General features: G+C 41.5%; 2 protein-coding genes across 2 annotated transcripts; both read right to left on the reverse strand.

Moving 5' to 3' along the window:
• Positions 1 to 5,895: 5,895 nt before the first annotated feature.
• On the reverse strand, positions 5,896 to 11,673 carry pycr1b (pyrroline-5-carboxylate reductase 1b). The gene is made up of 9 exons (XM_055041732.1): positions 11,564 to 11,673; positions 10,977 to 11,070; positions 9,806 to 9,876; positions 9,515 to 9,694; positions 9,286 to 9,393; positions 9,040 to 9,153; positions 8,134 to 8,226; positions 7,668 to 7,831; positions 5,896 to 6,624 (listed from the first exon to the last, which is right to left on the reverse strand). The coding sequence occupies exons 2-9, from the start codon at positions 11,041 to 11,043 to the stop codon at positions 6,447 to 6,449; spliced, it is 975 nt and encodes a 324-aa protein (XP_054897707.1). The 5' UTR covers positions 11,044 to 11,070; positions 11,564 to 11,673; the 3' UTR covers positions 5,896 to 6,446.
• A 4,635-nt stretch (positions 11,674 to 16,308) lies between these two features.
• On the reverse strand, positions 16,309 to 20,575 carry LOC129367365 (myeloid-associated differentiation marker-like protein 2). The gene is made up of 3 exons (XM_055041743.1): positions 19,856 to 20,575; positions 18,601 to 18,971; positions 16,309 to 18,031 (listed from the first exon to the last, which is right to left on the reverse strand). The coding sequence occupies exons 2-3, from the start codon at positions 18,879 to 18,881 to the stop codon at positions 17,380 to 17,382; spliced, it is 933 nt and encodes a 310-aa protein (XP_054897718.1). The 5' UTR covers positions 18,882 to 18,971; positions 19,856 to 20,575; the 3' UTR covers positions 16,309 to 17,379.
• Positions 20,576 to 21,408: the final 833 nt, after the last annotated feature.

The raw sequence follows: 21,408 nt of genomic DNA on the forward strand, positions 1-21,408 counted from the left end.
CCAATGGTTGCATCATTCATTTAAAAATATTTTTGTCTCCATCACAGGGGTAAGATTCTTAGAAATATTAATATGGCCTGAAAAAATAATAAGAATAATAAAAATAATAATGTTCACTTTTTGTTTTTGTTTTTTACTGTTTTGATCCTAATTGTTCTAATGTGTCATTTACTGATCCTTCCAAAAGCAAACATATCCCCAAACTTACAGTTTGTCACATTACAACCACAAATGCCTATGAATTTCACTGGGATTCAATGGGATAGGTCATCACAAAGTACCATACGACGATGATGACGGAGAAAAATGATGTGAAATGGTTTACAGATAAAGAAACTTAAAAGGTGCACACATGTATTTCGTCCCCCAAGGCTTATAAAGTGCATATTTACTTCTCTTGCCAACTGAATACTCAGTCAGATTATCAACTGATAACATCTGTGAACATCAAGTCTTGCCACAGATTCTCAATTGTATTTAGATCTGGGCTTTGACTAGGCCGTCAAATAACTACTCTCAGATCTAGCCCATTCTGATGTGAACTTCCAGCCTGCAGTCTGAAATATCTTCAAGGCTTGTCTGTTTAAATCCACCCGTCATCTCTGACGAGCTTCCCTTTCACTGCTAAGGACGTGTAATAAAGAAATGAAGTCAAACAAATGAAGAAATATTTCTATATTAAAACCAGCATTGCTTGCACGCGCACACACACACACACACACACACACACACACACTCCCTCTGCTCAGCAAACAGATGCAGCTTAAAAAGTAAGTGAATACATGTGCTTTTCTCAGTACAGGTTTGCAGCATGCTTTGTTTACTAACTTTACACAAAGAAACCAGACTTTCTTTTTTAGAAAGTCTGGTTCTGAAGGCTTAAAGTTCATCCACAGTGATAAACCTGAGAGTTTTCAGACTGATTTAGAAAGAGAAAAGGATTTTCTCAAGACTATTGAGCAAAAAAAGAAAAACAAAAAAAAAAAACACTTTGGAGAATATGGCTAAGCTGCTAAATCCTGAAATCTGATCCCTGCACAGAGGTATGAAAGGAAAAAGGTGGCAGTTAGTTTTTGAAGACAAAAAGTTTTATATAGTTAATTTAAAAAAAAATAAGAAAGAAGGATGAACTAGCAAAGTTTAATTTTGCATTCATGAGCGTAAGGAGATGTTAGAAACCTGCTGTTATACCAATCCTCTGAAGATAACACAGAACAGTGTGGTGAACTAATGACCAATTAGTTGATTTCTGAAGGTGCTTAGTCACATTAGATTTTATTTAGGGGTATCAGAGCAGAAGGGGCTGAATATAAATACAAGCCGCAGGACTTTGTGTTGGTCTGGAACACAAAGTCTCAATGAAATACATCGACACCTGTGGTTGGAACATGAAACACCCCATCAGGTGTGAATACTTTTGCAAGATATTTGAATAAAATGTACAAGAAAAAGAAAAAGAAAACTTATCGGTACAGACATGCAATTGCAATCTGAAGATGGAGGGGAAAAAAAGGTCCGTGCAAGTTGTCAGCATAGGGAAGCTCTGAATGCAGATTCACCGACTGTGTGGTAACCATCGGAGGTTCCTGTTCCTGTGACCGTTTCACCAGACAGCTGCACGAAGCTGATACTGTATCAACTCCCAGATCAATGTAATGCACAGGTCTCCATTTGACACATGCTCACACACACACACACACACACACACACACACACACACACACACACACACACACACACACACACACACACACGCACGCACGCACGCACGCACGCATGCACGCACACACATGCTCACACACACACACACACGCACGCACGCACGCACGCACACACATGCACACACACACACACACACACACACACACACACACACACACACACACACACACACACACACACACACACACACACGCACGCACGCACGCACGCACGCATGCACGCACACACATGCTCACACACACACACACACACACGCACGCACGCACGCACGCACACACATGCACACACACACACACACACACACACACACACACACACACACACACACACACACACACACACACACACACACTGCTGACAGCCCAGGGGATAAGAAACATCTCTTTTAAATGTATGATGTTGGAGTAAATTTTGTGTTTGCAAAAAAAGCAAAAAACAAAAAGCTTTCCTTCCTGGACACTGAAAAAACACAAAATCTTACCAAGTGGTTTTAGACTAGTACAAATACAGGTACACTTTAAAAAAGGCAAAACTAACTTATCAGAAATATTTTAATATTACTTTTAAAGAGTACTAGTTCTGTTAACAAATTATTTCTCTCATTCTTTCTTAACTTGAAACAAGCCCTTATATCTTGGTAACAATAAGTCTTGCAAGTTAGTTTTATTTTGAGTGCACTGAGACATTTTCAGTAGAAACCAGGCTAAAAATCCTGGATAATCCTCGTGTGTTTCTGCCGTTCACTCTTCATTGTTCCTGCTTCTCCTTGCTAGCAACCGATGCTGCTGCAAAGGTCACTGATTGCATTGATTGAATGGAGATGACAGACAGCATCTGGCCTACCTGTGGATAGAAATCTCACGCCAAGCTCCATCTCACACACACACACACGCGCACACACACTAACAGCTCAGGATTATCAGCATCCGAACTGCCGCCTCAGACCCTCATGGTGTCAGGATGAGTGACACAGAGAGCATCTGCCTCGCCTTTTGAAGGAAGAACGAGGCCTTAAACCGGGAGAAGGTGGCAGAAGTCTAATAATGAGAGGCAAATAGAAGTCTCTCCTCGAAAGGCTAATCTCAACGGACAGTGGCAGGGGCGAGTGTTGAATAAGAGGGGGGATTATGAAGACGCTTCAGAATCAGACAGAGGGAGTGAGAGAGAGAGAGAGAGAGAGAGAGAGGGGGGCGAACTATTGCACGCACAAATAAACAGCCAGATTGCACCAAGAGCATGTGGGGCGCAGTTTAATCAAGAGATGTTGGTGTGTGTGTGTGTGTGTGTGAGTTTAAGAGGGGAAAATAACTAATCCTACAACAGCTATAAATTGTTAAATTGTCCAATTATAATGAGGACATGGTTCTTCACAAACCATCGCTCCTCTTCATCATTCGCCATTATGCACCTGTATTGCCTGAATACATCCGTGAGCCTATCTCAAACCAGCACAAAGTGGCGGCTGCTAATCCCAAAACGTAGCAGCCCCTGAGCACAGGAACGGGTCCAAATATCTTAAAAAAAAAAAAAAAGGAAAGAAGAAAAAAAAATGTCTTGAGGAGCAGCACTCTGCTCTAGCTGCTCTCCCATTAAACCCCCAAATATTGCTGCTCTTTGTCCTCTGCTATCAAACTCTTAGAAAACTCTCTGATATTTAGGTTTTAAGCTCACAAGCAGCCAGACGCAGAGAGGAACGTTTCTGCATCCCGACGTTGCTTTCATGTTCTCGTGAAATCTGTTTCTTCTGAATTTTTAGGAAAGAAATAATCTTGGAAAAGTTTTTACATTTTACGAAAAAAAGCAAAGCTTAAAAGTTACGAACCCACAAGAAACTTCAGCAAAGTACAGGAAGTTGTTTTAAGACAATAATTCCTTAAATATCGATTTTAAAAAAAGGTACTACTTCTACACTGATTATTTTATTTATAAGACTGTTTCCCCAATTTTATTATTGACTTAAAGCAATAACATTGTTTATTATAAGATACAAGGTGCTTGTGTGACTGAGTCTATATTAATAGTTATATATTTTCAGAAAATGTTTTCTTTAATGTATTTGTCCACTTATAGTGGACTGTCCTTGTGTTCCTCTGTGTCTGCTATAAGGGGTTTGGTGCTCCAGCTCCGCCTTACTTTCTTCTTCTCTTGTTCATGGTCCTCCAGGACTATTATAAATATTAGAGTTATTCATTTCCCTTTTGTTACTCACAAACACGACGCAGAAGTCCACCGGTCACACTTGTATCTTAACGAGTCACTTGGACGTCAGTTTGGTGCTATTTCAAAAGTACTGAAATATTTGCACTTGAAACTAGACTGCAAACATTCTGTGAGAATGTGGACGAGACTTTGAAGGATAGATGTGTTCTCCAGAGTTTTCTCCCGAAGCCTTTCTGTAATTGTGGGAAGTTGCAGCCTGTGATTGTGCCGACCCTCCGAACTTTTAACGCCCCGTTCTTGAAAAAGCTTCTGCTTTCAAACAATAACAGCGTGTTGAGCCAGCAAGTTTGGTGTCGTTTCGGTAAGCTTGAAAAAAAAAGAGAAATCCTCCGGTACTTCTTGTATCCATGTAGAAAGACCTGAGCGGCCATTGAGGCCTTCTAAAACCGGCCTGTGTTTCCTCCTATTACAGCCAATCACAGCTCGCCTCGGGGCCCACTGAAGAGCGCAAAAAAATAAAAACACGTTAGCGCTTTTCCTTTTTTAAGCATTTCTGTGCTAATTTTAGCAGGAGAGGATTTGATTGGAAAGAATTCAGGAGGCGCTGACCCACAGCAGGAGGCAAAAATAAAAACACCACAGAGGGGGAAACATGTCGTCGTGGCAACGCAGTTGAAGCTGTTTACTGATAATTATGGAGGTGAGGTTATATTTAATCCAAGGTTAGGGTCAAGTTAAAGTTACCCTCCACTGGCAGTGGCATGAAGGTGATTTGATCCTCCTAACTGTTTATATCCCAGGCAAGTTGATTAAAGAGCGCCATCTGGAGGACTGATTGGAAACCTATTAACTGATTAACGGATATGAGAGAAAAGCTCATAATTGGCATGAGTTTAAGTGTTTGTACATGATGCATTTGAATTTTTTTCTTCCTCAGACTGAAATGAACAGCAATGACGTAAAAAAAAAAAAAAATAAATTGTGTGTTTAATTTGTTGCGGTTCTATACAGTTACACCCAGTTTTAATGTTTTTCTGAAAAGTTTTACCAACATGCTTCTTCTGACTTTCAGCAATCATGCTAGTGAAACTTACCTTTCCAGGCAACCCACTCATCCACCGTCATCAGTGAATAAGTCATCTGTCTCACAATAAACTGTCACAACTTAGCGAGTTTTAACAGATATGTAAAAGAGGACAAGTAAAAGTTTATCCATCCTCTTCAGATGTCATTGTAACTACCCTGAGCTTTCATGACAGGATCGTTTGTGGTGAACCAGCTGCAGCATATCAGAGAGCAAGTGAAAAGCTCTGAGCAGCTCATACACAAGGTGATTGACAGCATTAAGACCTGCCTTCTGGCTCTGATTGGTTGTTTCTGAGCGAAGGGTGCATTTCTGTAGATGGCAGGAGAAATACTGAGAAAAGCTAAAGGTGCTGAATTTTTTTCACACTTTATCTGTCTCATATTATTAATGTCATCGCATAGTGATAGGTTTTGACAAACGTGGAAAAAAAAAACATTTATAAAAGTTACATTCTGCAGCTTTAACGTTCAGGTTGAGGCTTGGAGAAGATCGTCTATATGGTCTGCTTCATTTGTTCCATAACCAGTTTGGGATTATTCTCTCGTAGGAACGCACAGTTATGGCCGTCGATCTGACCCAGTTAGTGACCGTTACTGACGCCAATTTCCCATCAGATGAAAGGAAATCGCCACAAGTGTTTCAAACGGACAAAGAAACCAAATCTCAAACACAGCAGGGGCAGCATCATGCTAAGGGGATGATTTACTAGTCTGGCTTTACAAAACAGGCAAGAATAACCGTGTTGCAGAGTAAAAGCTCTTTTATACTCATAAATTAAAATTACTGGAAATAATGATAAAAACCTTTAAAGGCTCAGACTCCGAAAAAATTATTCTGAATAAACTGTGGAGAAAACAAATATTACTAGACACCTTATTTAGAGAGAAATTCATTAATATATGTAATGAACTGTGCTTTTTAATGCACCTTGTTTAAGCTTTATTGTAGCACTTATAGGTAATTACATCACATTTGCAGAAAGGAAAACATAAAAATTCTCTTTGGGCTTTCAGAGAAAACATAGGATGACAAAGTTATTGTTATATAACAAAAAAAAACTGTTGTTTTTTTTCTACAGGGGACAAAATCCCTGACATAACATTGGATGAACATTGTTAACTTTATGCCAAAAGTAAAAACCTGAAGATAACGTGGAACATGATGGAGGTTTAAGGCTGCAAAAACAGCACAGTAGCACCTTTGGTTCTTCTGGTTTCTCTAACTGGACTTGTGTTCATGTATAATCACAGCAGGAGGCGCCAGCTGTGCAGATCACTCCTCTGCCTGTGTGAAATGTATGTGTTCCTGGCTCTCGCACGAATAAAAAAAACACCAGAAATTGATTTTGTTGGTGACTTCAGTCCTGAGTCCACTGTTTAATCCTACGGTTGGACGGCGGTTGGCGACCCGTTGTGAGTCTGCATGTTTAGACGTGGACCTGCAGCATGCCCGTCTTTCCGCGTGCCGATCTCTGCTCTCAGTTCTTCTTTTTGATCCCAGACGTGCGGTTGTTGAAGAGGTTGAGGCCCGACCGGCCGTTCCCGCCGGCGTCCCCGGCGACTCCAACTCCGGGTTGCTGCAACACTTTATCCAGGGTGGTTTTCTTAATGGCTGCCGGAGAGATGCACTCTTGATCCGCAAGGAACTGCAGCTCTCTGCATGGAGTAATAAAAATAAACACACCCATTCAGGAGTTGTTTAGTCAAATTTAACTGTGTCAAAAACAAAAAAAAATTGCTCACTTTCAAATATTTCACAAATGGGAAAAAAATAAAACAAAAAACTGAGAAGTGTGGCAGGCTTTTGTATTCAGCCCACTTTACTATGGTACCAACTATTGCCTTCAATAGTCAGTTAATTAGTGAACAGCAGGACTGAAACAATTAATTGGATTAATTAAGATTAACCGATTGTTGAAATAATCCTCAGCTACTTCCATAATTGATTGTTAACTGGAGTATTCAGACTGTAAAACATACCATTTGCTGAAAGAACAAAACAGTAATTAAGCCAAAAATGTAAAGAATAAATACACAATTGTTTCATTTATGATGGAAAAAAAAAGCTTCTTTATTTGTAAATATGTTGAACCCAAAACTCCTCAACTGGCATAATTTTTAACGTCACCTGGTTCAAATTCTGTAAAAATAAAATCTCCAATTAAGCACATTTTGCTGTGAAATAATTAATATGTTTAAAAAAAACCCAACAGATTATCCTTGTACCGTATTATTGTCAACATCACATATTGATGTTAGCAGACGCATGCTTAGATGTAAATGATCAAGTATTTAATAAAATGATTCTACTTTGTTGCATACTAGCCAAGAAAATGTTTATTTTTTTATTTAAAAAAGAAACTGAATTATCAGTTTATTTGCATCTTTCAATGCATTTCAAGTATTGCATCAAAAAGGCTGAAGTGGTTAAATGAATAATCTGAGTTGGATGGGCAAACCTTTTGGTCTCCAAGTGCAAAGCTGCCAGAGACGACACAAAAGATCAACTGCAACAAAATGTGACTCTACAAAATTAAAGTTCGCGACATAATAAAGTGTGAAAAGGTTCATTTGTGCATGAATACTTTAGCAAGACGCTCTAAAATTGCATAAAACAAAACAATCATGTTTACAAAAAAAGAAGCATCTTTCTTTCATTGTTGATGTGAAATATGGATTTTGTGATGCGACAGCCTCACCTGGTCCTGATGCATGAAGCCTCCACCGCGTTGATCAGGAGGCTTCTAAAGCCACCGCTCTCCAAGAAGTGCAGGGCGTGGATGGTGGCGCCCCCTGGTGAGCAGACGTTGTCCTTCAGCTGGCCGGGGTGCTGCTCAGAGTCCAGCAGCATCTTGGCTGCTCCCTGAGGAACATCAGGACCAACACAGCTATAGCAACTCAAGCTCCAACCAAAACAGCTGAAATAATTCTGATATTTCACATGGTGGAAAAACATAAGTCAAAAACAAAAACAAAACAAGAATGGTGTCCTTTTATTTTTAGGTCAGAATCTACTATACCTCTTGGTTTCTCTGCAGTATCATTAATACTGAAAAGAAACGTCTCTCTGTCAGTCATTTTAAATTATGCAAGACATTAATGATCATTTTTTTTGCCTCCTAACATGCGGTGAAACACCTGATGCACAAACATCAGAGAACTCACCAAGATAGCCTGAGCGCCGAGTCTGACGGCGAGCCTCCTGGGCAGACCCATCTTCACGCCTCCGTCTGCAAGAGCGTCCAGGGCTGTGAAAGCCTAGTTAAAAAAAAACACACGAAACACAAAACCAAAGAGAAGGACAAGTTCAAGCTGCATCATAAATATCTGGGATTCATCTGTTGTACGGTTGCTTTTCTAATTACGCTGCCCTCTAAGAATTATTGTTTGACAGAAAAAGTCAAGATCTGCCGTCAGGAAAAACTACATTCATGAAAACATAACATCATTAACTCGTTTACGCTTCGGTCCTTCTTTCAAATTTAACACAACAATATATCTTTAAGATTACTGATGTAAATGCTGATGGGCATGGGCAGGACGGAACTCCTGTAGCAGTCTGTGTTAAAGCTATTGTGATGAAGCCTCTGACTGAAGACAGCAGAATGGATTTATGTTGCCAATATAAAGTTATTAACAACACTGAGATACTTCCTGCATTCTTACAAAAGCTTTAACTAGATAAAAGTAGTTCATTCTTCTTCTCTCTCCACATTTCTGCATCATTTCAAAGATACAGCACAGTGGTGGCAGCATAGTACTCTGGGCCGGTTTAGCTCCCAGTGATATTTAAAACTGCGTGCAGAAAACTGAAAATGAAGTTCCTCAATTCGTATTTAAAGCCTAGATGTAGAATTTAGATTTTGATTAGGGTTGAAAAGATTAATCTAATTATTTATGTTTAATCGATTATTGAAATAATTGTCACATTAATCAATAACCTGAGAGTCTGTGAAGCTGGACTCTGAAACATACCAAAATAACAGTCGGCGCGGTTCACCTAGAACTAATCAAGTGGCGATTTTAGCTTCACCTGGTCCAAATTCTGTTGAAAAACAGAGCTTCACTCACGTAGGCGGGTCCACTGCCACTCAGTCCAGTCACAGCATCAATCAGGTCCTCCTCCACCTCTGTGCAGAACCCAACACTGGCCATCAGCTGCTCCAGCAGCTTCCCATCCTCCACCTTCATCAAAACCACGCACGTGTGTCGTCAATGTCCAGCTCTTCTTTTCAGATTACATTCATCAATTCATCATGTTTTCCAAAGAGGAATAGTTTCTCTCTGCTGGAGCAGCGCACTAATCCGCCCACTGACCTCTGCGTGTGTTCCTGTGGCGTACACGGTGGCGCCCTCGCGCACCACGACAGGAGTGTTGGTCATACATCTCATGACTCTGGGAGTCGAACGGTGCTGCAGCAGTTTCTGCATCAACCAGAGAAGAGGAAAAGAAAAAAAAAACACGGCAGGTGTGTGAAAGAGAGTCACATCAGAGCTATAACCAGATCTCTGAAAGGAAGGGCGTAGAAAAGGTTGAGAGCTTTACTTTCTCTATGGAGCTGATGGTGACGCCTGCAGCACAGGAGACGATGAGATGGCGGTCTTCGATGTCCGGTCCGATCTCGTCCAGGACGAAGGGGATGATGTGGGGCTTCACTGCCAGAAACAAAACGTCGCTCCTGTTGACCGTTTCTTTGTTGCTCGTGGTCAGATTCACCCCCATTTTCTAAAGGAAAAACAAGAAACACGGGACTTTAAAAAAAAGTAAAAAATTGCACTAAAGAAAGGCACATTCTTTATTTCACACATTTCAAAACATGACGCAGCCAAGCCTCACCCTCAGCCCCGTCACTGTGGGCAGGTCTGTGTCTGGGGAGCTGGCTGTGATCCTGTGGGCTGCGATCACACCTGAAGGAAAGGACGACGAGACGATAAACATTCAAATAAGTAGAGCTGCATAGGTTGACGCCAAACAGGAAACTACCGAAGACAATATCAGCTGGTCTGAGATTACCTTATGATTCTGTTGATCCATTAAACAGGATTCAAAAACTATTTATTCCCACAGGAAAATTCAAGCAATTTTCAAGGTAAGCTTTCAAACTTTTCACTCTTTGGAGATAAAAACAATACAAACGAATTTAAAAAGTCTAACTTTGCTATTTTATGACATAATTGATTGATGTTATTAATGTTTTCAGGAATTTAGCACATAGAAATAATTTTGGCAAATCTAACTGACTTAAAACAAGAAAAGTTGAGTCTGATTTAACAGAAGACGGGGAGAAACAAAAAAGTGTCTGTCTTTAAAAATCTGACAAATAATGTTTCACAAATTTAGGCTTTTATTTAAATGTTAGATTGGACTTTATTATAAAACTACGCAGTTTGAATATTAAGAACTTTAAAAGGTCTTTATGCACTGAAAACACCTGATTGAAATTCAAAGACTTTCAAGGATTTCAAGCACCTGCCCAGAACCTTGTTAAAACTAAAGACAAACAAGTTTTGAATGCAAATGTTTGAAAGCCGCATTGAATCATTCACATTTGGGCTTCCGAATCACACTGCAGCGGAAACTGAGGATGGAAAACGTCTCAGTGGCTGAAAACACAGAGAGATGAAGAGTCATCTGAGGTGCTGGTCATTTTGACCTTTTCACTTTACACGTTTTTGGACAAAAAAGAAAGGAAGAGAAAAAGAAAGAAAGACATCTGGAACGGCATGGGAACGCATTGGTCTGTATAGACATGGGAAATGTTTAGTACCTGTTTAAAAAGCATGTCATTTAATAAGAAAAGAAGCACAATATATAAAGTCCCACTTGTTGCTGCGATATCAATGTGGGCTGTATTGCAGTAAGATGCCATTATTTCCATCAGTCTGTGCTTTCCAGCAAGTTGGAATGAAAGATGTCCTGGTTGATTAATACTAACTAACTAACTAACTAACTAACTAACTAACTAAAAAAAACATATAAACAGATAAATATTTGCAGAAATCTTTACCTGCAGCAGTGAAACCTTTCACAAGTGCATGAGCCAGCTGGCCTGCTCCAATGAACCCGACGCTCATCCTGACAGATGATGTGGCGTTCACGACCTGTCCGGAAAAGCAGACAGATGCTGCAAGATCAACATCTGTCCTTTTTAAAAAATAAAAAAAAATAAAAGAAAAGAACAAACAAACAAACATAGCGGCTTCTATACAAGTTTTCAAGTCGAGCTTGATCAAAAACGTAAAAGTGAAGCTGGTGGGGATCAAACATGAGGAAAAAGTTCTGCAAATAGACACAAACATTGTTTTATCTGGGAGGGAACGTCACTGTTTGACAGTTTCCTTCATAACAACAAAAGCATGCTTTATTTCATTGTCAGTTCAGAAATACATCCTAATGAGACAAAATAAAAGATGAATCTTTGTAAACTGTGCTGCGGTTCAGTTAAACCCTGAACTAAGTGTGATACCATGGAGCTAGACCAGCTAGTTTCTTCCTTTTGTGATGCTAGCTCTCCCGAACGCAGCAGGTCGCCTCTTGCTAGCCCGGGTTTCCGGAGATTAAACTGCTAGTCATACAAACCAACACATGTCTTACTGTTGACGCTCCAGCTGAACAGACAGTTGTCGACGTGACCTTTATTTCCCGGGACACGAAAAGAAACACACTTCTTGTGTCAACGTGGCTTCCCCTTTTCTTTTCTTTTTTTTTCCTTAACTCAGCCCCCATGTGCACTGAAAGGGGATTTGACCAATCACGAACAGACGTTCCGAGGATTCGACCAATTAAAATGGAAAATGTGAGACGTGGGCGGGACCTAACGTTCTCTACGCCCAGTTGCATCATTCCTCTGAGTTTCAGCGCTAAGGATGATAGTGAAGCGCAGTGATGTAGAAAGTAGGTCATGTTTTGTATAAAGTGCTGTTTGACTGCAAATCTATCTATCTATCTATCTATCTATCTATCTATCTATCTATCCATCCATCCATCATCCATCCATCCATCCATCCATCCATCCATCCATCCATCCATCCATCCATCCATCCATCCATCCATCCTACACCACTTTGTCGACCAATCAAACTTTTTATAGACCATTTTCATACAGAAAGAGCCTTAAGTAAGCAGAAAACCAGCACAACAAAGACTCTTCACCATTTCTTTGTTAAAGTTTTCCATTCAGTTTATTTATGTTGTGCCAATACACAAGTCATCTCAATGCACAGTCATTCCATTTCAATTAATCACATAGATTCCAACTTATCCTAGTTTCCAAACAGTGCATTAAGTTCACTTTGTCGTTTAAATTAGTTTAAAAAGCTTTCTGTCCAAGGAAAGCCAGTGGATTTTGTTGAGTCATTGACTTCCAGCGTTCACTACTGAGCATGTAGCGACAGTGAGGAGGAAAAACTCCCCTTTGACAGAAAAAGAAACCCTCCAGCAGAGCCTGGTTCAATATGAGCAATCGCCCGTCACAACCAACCGAGGGTCTGTGGAGACACAGCAGAGACACACAAACGAGAACAGAAGAACTGATGTAGGACGACTCACTAAGCCACACTGTTGCTCTGAAATGTTGCTATTTTCCTCCAGAAAATAGCAACAGAAAAAACATTTGTCTAAAACAAAACTCATGAGCTCCAATATATATGCTGTAGAAATTGTATCAAATGCTAGAGAAGCTGTGAATTTTGTAATACTTTGGGGGTTTTTTTTGTTAAGATCTGAGTGTTAGCATTTCTGATTTCTGTCTGACTGCTCAGAGGTGCTCCACACAAACCTTTTGTAAAACCTGAACCTTTTGTAATTTCCCTCCCAGCAGAGCATCCTCTTCTTCACTGTGCAGACATTGAAAGGACCAACGCTTCTCTCCGACTACTTCCTTTAATGTCTCTCATGCCACACAAGGCTAAATTTACTCTATACATTAGGAAGTTGGTATGCCTGCTCCCCTAAGGCACCACATTCATTTCCTCACAGGAATGCAGACTTGGGATGGTGGGCTCTATGTTCATGTCTATATTTAAAGCCAAATGCAGCTGGTGGCCCGGGACCATCAGCTGTTCAGATCCTCGTTAAGTCAGTCGGACAGGAGCAGAACTTCTTGTTCCAAAAACAAAAATACAAGTAAAGTCTAAATCAAGGATCTTGTTCACTCCGGATTTGGTTGAGTCTTTATGCCGCCTGCTGTCCGTCGGTTCACCTCTACTCATCTGACTCAGTTTTAATCTGGATTTTGTTCGTTTCTCTGTTCGCTTGGAGTGTGCAGGTTCAGTACAGGAGCGCTAAGACCCTCCTCCTGACATTGTTTCTGACTGAGTGGTCTATTTCTGCAGATGGGAGAAGGCAGCAGAGCTTCGACTTTTTTCCGTCTAATTTTTTATCCGTCTCAAATTATGCTGTGACGACACAGTTACAGTTTGAACAAATATGTGAAAAAGTTACACACCGCAGCTTTATACTTGCTGAAGCGCTTTGCAGTTTCTCCCTGTGGCTCTTCCTCTCAGTCTGACTGACGCACAAAGCTTCCCGCTGCCTGCGCCTGTCCCTTTTACCCATGACTCAGACTCTGTGTGAGCGCCGAGGCACGACATGACGTTGCTCTTGTTTGATGAAACACTGAGAGATTCCTAAAAATGACCCGAAAGCTGGAATGTATTAAACTGGCGGATCCAGGAGAAAAAGTCACGACAGACTGTTTTGGTGCATGCGTGTCATGAAAGCAAGTCAGCGGGCAGAGAGGTTTGTAGTTTTCAGCTGTGAGAAACAGAATCTAAGCAAAATCCAGAAAATCACACTCTATGATTGTTAAATAATCAATTAGAAATAAGTATTTGATCGCTCAGGTCTGGTCACCGAACTGACCTAAATCAAGAAAATGATTACATTTCTTTTTATACACTGTATTCAAATTTAAACTTTCAAATGTTTAAAATCATCATGTCATACACACTGACTCCTCCCAATTTCTCAACAAAACCCCAGAAAATTATTCCACCTGAGTGAAGTTCTTCTCTCCTTCTTCAAATTGAACAAAATTGCTGTCAGATGCTTGTGTTGCTTTGCGCGGCAAACCAGTTTCATTTGTGCTGCTGTCCCTTTAAAGGTATTTGTAAACATTTCAGAGGTCATCGAAGGTTAACCAGCCAGTCCACATTTACGCAACCAAAAGAAATATGGTGTCAATCAACTATGCTGTGTTTGTCCTGTGTTTGTGCAGTGAAAAAGGATCGTTTGTGCCGTTATAATTGGTAAGATTAAAAATAAAGTGTCCAGAGGTCAGCAGAGGTCACCAGAGGTCAACCTCCGCCCACACAAATGATAAAAATCAAAGGAACTTCATATGAATGAATTGCTCCATGTTGATTGGCGCCAAATTTTGCTTGATTTTGTAAATGTGGCTGACCTTTGATGACTTCTGGAAATATCTATCAATATCTTTAAAATGGTAGCAGGAAAAAAAAAGAAAAAAATTTCTGCACAAATGCAGCACAAAAAGGTTTGACGCTAATTTTGTTCGATTTGAAGAAGATGGGGCCCGACTTCACGCAGGTGATTACGCCTCAGATAACATGAAACATAAACACATGACGAACATGATCTCAAAGAGCAGCTGAAAAGCTCCAAGGTATAAAATGAAAGTGAATATTGCCTATAGAATGTTGCTTTTAAAGTTGCTGTGACAAAAGTACAGCAATCTTTCTAATTCTGAGAGAGAGGGAGGGGATTCAGATGCTGGCAACAATCCACTCAAGATTTGGTCAAGCCAAAGCCCGGAGCTTCAGGGAGGAAACTGCATCAGCAGCCCATGACATCAGAGATTAGTCGTAGACCAGCCGTGCCCCGTCCCTCTGTGCGGAAATCCGGAGGGGACAGCCATGATGGACACCTGTCACAGCTCGTCCCCGTCTGCAGAGTGTCTCCGCTGCTCGAGACGGAGGCCAGCAGGGAGGAAGAGAAGAGCGCTATGCATGAAGCGGCTGCTGAAAACGGGGGAGAGTAGGGCTCTGCTGTGACAGACTGCGAAAGCTTTCACCGCTTTGGTCTCTAATTGTTTGCAATCATACATTAGTCTCCGAGTTTCACTCTGTAAATCACAAATATTGGCAGAACGAGTAAAGCAGCAAAGCTCTAAATCACACAGTGACGTCCTCAGCAGTCTTAGTCAGATTTGAACACATGAAGCGGCCAGCTGGTGTCGGATTCACGGCTGGACAGTTTTACAGGATGTTTGCTGCTCCACATTCACTTTCTGGAAAATCAAAAAAAAAAAAAAAAAAAAAAAAAAAAAATATATATATATATATATATATATATATATATATATATATATATATTATATATATATATATATATATATATATATATATATATATATATATATAGTTTAACTTCAGAGATCATTTGAACAGCCAGAGTACATGACAGATTTGACCTGTCAGGGCCATGTTTGGAGTGTAAACACACAAAGATTGCTCGGACACATCGACCTTGTTGTCAGTGTGATCATACTGGTGTGTTCAAGCTGAAGGTAATCTGGAGAAAAAGTCCTCTGCTCTTTCTAAAAACTGCTGTCCATTTTCTTTGTACACGTTAACAAAAAAGACATTCCCCAAGCAGCTTTGACATCAGATGGCTTCCTATAAATGCAGTGTCACTGCTTCAGAGTGACTGCAGACGGCTGGTGTTTATTTTCGGCAGTCTGTGAATTGCTGGGTGTGGGGTTTGGAGATGGCAGGGATACCACAGATGCCATCACCAGATGTACAATTTACGCTACACACTTTATGCGTTATTTTCACCGACAGTCAAGCTGCAGGACAGCATGTGTTAATCCACAGACAAAAAGTGTCGTGTTTGGATGGTTTACTTATGTATGTGCAGGTCTGAGAAAGCTTGGGTCAGGAATGGGTCAGGGGATTATTTAAAGAGGTAGGATGTCATTTCTGTGGGACGCGTCGGAGAGGAGAAACTCCTCAGCAGTTCTTTGGATTGAAGTGTGTGTGTGTGTGTGTGTGTCTGTGTTTCAGGAGCTGTGGCCTCCATGCATGTCAGGATCAGTCACATTATTTCAAGTGTCTCAGATGGTTGAGATAATTTCTAAACCATGAGTTGTGTAAAAACTTTCTTTCCTGAATTTCCAGACGTGAATTCTTACTTCAGTACTTCATCATCTTATGAGGAATATTTATTTCTTTATGAAACCACAAATAGGCTTGGGACCATTTCACCCTTTTGGCCATTAATTCCCACTATTTTATGCCCACATGTTGCTATTTAGGAAATTTCTTCTTCCATTTATCTTTATTTTACCCATAAACAAACCTTTTTTCATTCCCATATTTCAAGCTTAATTATTGTGTATTTATTTGTATTTGATGTCCTACAAATACAAACAGCAATGGGTGTGATACTTACGTACATATGATTTTCATTCCCAAACCACTCTTTTCACTTTGTAATAAAAGATAATAAAAAAAATTAAATATTAAAAGGATGTCACATGAAATTAAGACAAAGTGAAGAGTTTTGACTCCTTCCCAGATGAACTGTAAAAACATAAAGATCTAAAATGTCATGCATAATGTTACATAATGGCAAGCTTTTCTCTGGTGTTTTTATGTTGCATCTTTTCTGATTTTGGCAATGCAATAAGAAATAATCTCATAAAACTTAAGAAACAATAAATATGACAGATTATGACCCGCTGACTAAAATAACTGAAGTCCCGTAATCAAACTTCCTTCCAGCACATTCTGGGTAAATTATGAACAATTAATTTAAAAGCGTTGCCCATGAGGCAGCAAACGTGATCGATAAGAACATCCTGGCACGGGTCGCTCCTTTTTGCACATCAAAAAACGTGGGATGCAAAAATCTAAAACTACACAAGTGTGAAATCACAAAGAGAGGAAATGACTCATAATCCTCCTCATGTCAAGATCAACCAATGTTGTGTTGTTTAGAAATCAGTCGCAGCTCAGAGAACCCATTTCAAGCGCGGTCTTGTTGAAAGCACGGCGTCACAGAGACACAATCGTGTTCAGTTTCCTTTACCTGAATGAGAATAACAACCCAAAAGTGTCCGACGTGTAAAAATGTGACTTCGAAAAAGTAACCAGCTGAAAACGTCCTACATGATGACACGTTCATCATGGTGATATTTGTAGGATATTTTCGATATTTCTTTCAACAGATATTTTTTAAAACACGTGACTGTCATTCAATGTTTTAAAATTTCACCCCAGATAATTGTTATCATTCCTCCATTTTGAAGGACACGCCGCACGCACAACATGTGGCCTTTGTCAAGTAAAAACATTGAAAGGAAAATTCAGAACACAAGAAGTATTGTAACTTTCTGAATAGTTCATGTGACACTGGATTGACAGTTTTTAGGGTTCTGAGTGGTTCTACACCCGCGTGTTGGTGGGAACGCGTGACGAAGCAAATCGGATCCTCTGTGAGTACAGCAGGTCTGTCAGATAAAGCCCAAAATTCACACAAGAGAACACGGCCACCACCACTTTGCTGTCCCAAGGACACTTCCCTTGCGGACACGACGAAGGTCTCCATGCAGACCCATATTTTGAGTCAAAGCAGAAAACTGGCCACACCACCGAGGCGCTCAGGTAGAGCAAAACCTCCAGGAAGGTGCACACCACTACGAAGCGATCGAAGGGCATGCACCTCACAGTTTTGGTGCGTTTGCACACGGTCATCATGACCACCAGGGCGGTGAGAGCAAAGCAGGAAGCGTAGACGACAACACAGTAGATTGTGGCGGCGTAACGCGAGAACTGGCTCCCGTTGGCCAGAGCGCCAAAGATGATGCAGGCGACGAAGGCCTGCACCACTTTCAGAAGGCCGGGGATGGTAGCCATGTAGCCCACCACGATCTGGCCCGGTCTGGCCCGGCACAGGGCCACTTCGGCTCCGTAGGCCAGAGTTCCCAGGATGGAGCAGACGGTGACGGCGATGCGGAAGTCTCGGACTTCGCAGCCTTCGTACGGACACTCGGACCTGACGAAGAACAGCGGGTAAACCACGGAGGCCGTCACGTACCTGCAGCGCAGAAAGGAGACAGGAAGACGGGTTCATCTCTCTGGGTTTTTACGTCACAGCACACTCAAGTTCAGCAAATCGAGGCAAGAGCAAGATCTTAAAACCGATTGATTGACGGTGGTGATTTCCTAAATCAATTGTATATTGATTTAGGAAATCAAAAGATGTACCGCATTTCCTACCACCAGGTAGGAGATGCGGTACATTCTGGAAATGTCACAAGATCATCACAGCTCAACAGGGTGACGCATAACATCACAAACACTCATAACTTTGGAGAAATTGAGCAGTCGGTCGGTCGGATACGTCAGTCCGAAGGCGATCTCCAGTTCTGGAGACCAACCAGAGGGCATCTCCAGTCTATACTTGCTTGTTGATTTTGACCATCGTATTTGACAAAACATAATGTTTACTGATTGTTTCCTAATTGGTATTATGAAATAATATTCATGATGCAAGGCACTTTGAACTGCCTTGTTGCTGCAATGTGCTATAGAAACAAACTTGAGTTGAATACTGGGGGGTAAAATCTGCAGATAAACGATTATTTGGTGATTTCTGTCACCTACATGAGCGTGGCGCAGGCAGCCCAGGTGACCGTCAGGTTGTCCCAGGACACCCGGAGGCAGCTGTAGAGACGGGTGGCGTCCAGGAAGAAGACGGCCGCCGACACGGCGAAGCAGCAGCACCAGGCCGCCATGCAGAACACGCCCTGCGGCCCGCTGTGCCCGGCGCTGTGGGTCACCATCGCGATCACAGCACAGCCCATCGCTAGCTGGCAGATCCTGGCGCCTCCCAGGGTGGAGCAGAGAGCCCCCTTGTTGAGGTACGGACTCCCCTGGGAGTCCATGGCTGACAGGAGAATGACTCGGCGTCCAGAAACAGCTCGACGCTTCAGGTTCAGCACAGGTTTGTTGGGGGTTTTCTTTCTTCAGGACATCTGTGAAGCAAAGAAACAGGGTGACATTTCCTCGTGGTAAGAGATGTAGGGGTTTTCTTACGTTTCCATCTTAATTGGTTGAACGTTCCCTCGCTGTCTATCCGGTGTGCGACTCCTAGTCTTATAAAGCGCTGACTTAAAAAAAAATAATGTAGTGACTATTTGTTCAAAGCCCGATGCACCATGGATTCTGGTTTACACAGTCAAAAAAGATCAAAAAGAGTAAAAAAAAAAAAAATTCAGTTCTTGTTGCTTTTATTCCAGTTCACGTAAAAAATGAGCTGATGACTGACTGATTGGGTAGACTGGTAAAGACCCTATGTCGCTTTACATAAATTAGAAGGAAGTACATCAAAACAGCAAACCAAAGGAAAGGGCAAAAGAAGACAACATGTTTAAGGATGAGTAGTCAGTGACCTATAAACTAGTAGGGGTTTCTCTGGATTCCTGGTCTGATAACGTTGATGATGTTTCTCTGGATAAACTGATAAGAGTTTCTCTGGACTCTTTAGTTTCTTCTAATTCCTGCTCTGATTGAGTAAAAACCTCTGGATCTTTTTGCTCTAGCTACAGGTTGGACTCCTGTCCAAAAACTAAATATTTCTGTTCTGGGTTGCAAAGCAGAAAATCCTGCTTGGGCAGCTGAACTTCATGTCACTGGTACTGATCCGAAACGTGAACTCGTCCCCCAGGAAAACAAAATGCTGTGACCGGATCAAAACCTGATCCAGTCAGGGGGGGGATCAGTACCCCCCTGCCTTTGGATATTGTGTCACAATAAGAGGAGAAAGGTGAATCGCAGCATGCCGAGACAGACGGCTGGGGAAACACATTTCAGAGATCTTCTGTCAGAACTTAGCCTGGGCCGGCAATGGGACTCTCACCTCTCCGCTGACCTCGATCCCCCTCGATCACATGAGGCAAAACGTTCAAAGTTCTTCAACAAATCGACTTCCACAGCTCCGCATCATCAGCGGCGGGTCCAGACCCAACGCTCAGCGTTGGAAAAACTCCACAATCCGCTCCGGGTGAACCTTCCAGGACCAAAATCCATGCTCTCGTCTTCTTACTTTCCCCGAGACGCACTCCGCCTCACCACACTTTCTCCTCCCAGTGTGGTGAGGAGGGGGTCGCTGATGGTCAGCAGGAGCAGAATGAAAGTTATTTGGGGCTGGGCCGACACTGGGTGAAGAGGCGCCGGGTCAGCCAGGCTGGGCGTGGAGTCAGAGGAACTGCAGACCCTCTGGATCTCTAGCTGACCACATGAAGGGGAACACAGTCACCTTAAAATACACAGATCAGGATCGACATGTGATGATTTACAGCAGCTTAATATGTCTGCGGAGTTGTGTTAGGTTACAAATGTCAATAAATTTTATTGAGATTCTGTTACGGACTAAAACAAAGAGCATAACTGACAGAATATTCACTGTTCAATCTATCATGTGAAGATGCAAAGAGTATGAAACCCACCAAGACGTGAGGTCCGTCTGAACAGGCCAGGGATGAAGGAAAACTGCGACGAGGCTCCTGGTTAGTCTGGAGGAGCTGCATGGATCCAAGGCTCAGGTGGGAGAAGCCGTCCACAAGACAGCATTGAGTCTTACAACCCAGAAAAGTGTCTTAAATGGAGGAGTGGCAATAAGAAAGCTGCTGACATCACAGTCGTTGCATATTAAAGCGCAAAAACGGTCTAGTCAAAGTCTAGATCTCAATCCAACTGAGAATCGGTGAGAGGACTTTGTGTCCGCAAGCCTCAGGCTCATTTGCTTTGGGGGTTTCTGCTTTTGTGCAAAAACTTGTGACTCTTTCATTTTCTGTTGCATGTTGAAGTTCTTTCCTCGACAAACAAACCTGCAGCGCAGAACTCAAAGAAAACCAGAAACCGACCGGTTGAAGCCCGATCCGTTTATCTTTATTTACTAGAGCTGAGAGGTTTCGGATAGATCTGTTTTTATTTGCTGTCTGTTTCATTTAGCACATAAACTAAAGCTTTACACATCTGTAAAAACGTTTTACAGTAAAAGGAAAAAGTTTGAGAAAAAAAAAAAAAAAATCAGAAATACTTCAGACCTGAACAGTTTAAGTAAACTCACTACTTGAACCAAGCCGTTTGGTTTGATGATGTCATCTGAATGAATAAAAACAGATTTTTGTTTACTTTTAGGTCTTTGTCTCCCCCTGCTGGTGACACACAGTCTGCAGGCCTCAGTCAGACATGCAAGGAACTCCCTTAAAATAAAATATAGCACCAAATATTCCCTCAAAATTAATTATTGAACTATTAAAAATGTCATTACTTTGTGTTCAGTCTGCTAATGTCACCTAAAAACTAACAATGGTAAAGTCACAGAGAGCAACGCCTCAGTCAGTTCATGTTTAATTATTTAACCTGATAAAGTACGTTAGTTACCAAAAACCAAGCAGATTTGTTTCT

This window comes from Poeciliopsis prolifica, unplaced genomic scaffold (assembly GCF_027474105.1).
Source record: "Poeciliopsis prolifica strain line A6 unplaced genomic scaffold, Auburn_PproV2 SCAFFOLD016, whole genome shotgun sequence".
NCBI lineage: Eukaryota > Metazoa > Chordata > Actinopteri > Cyprinodontiformes > Poeciliidae > Poeciliopsis > Poeciliopsis prolifica.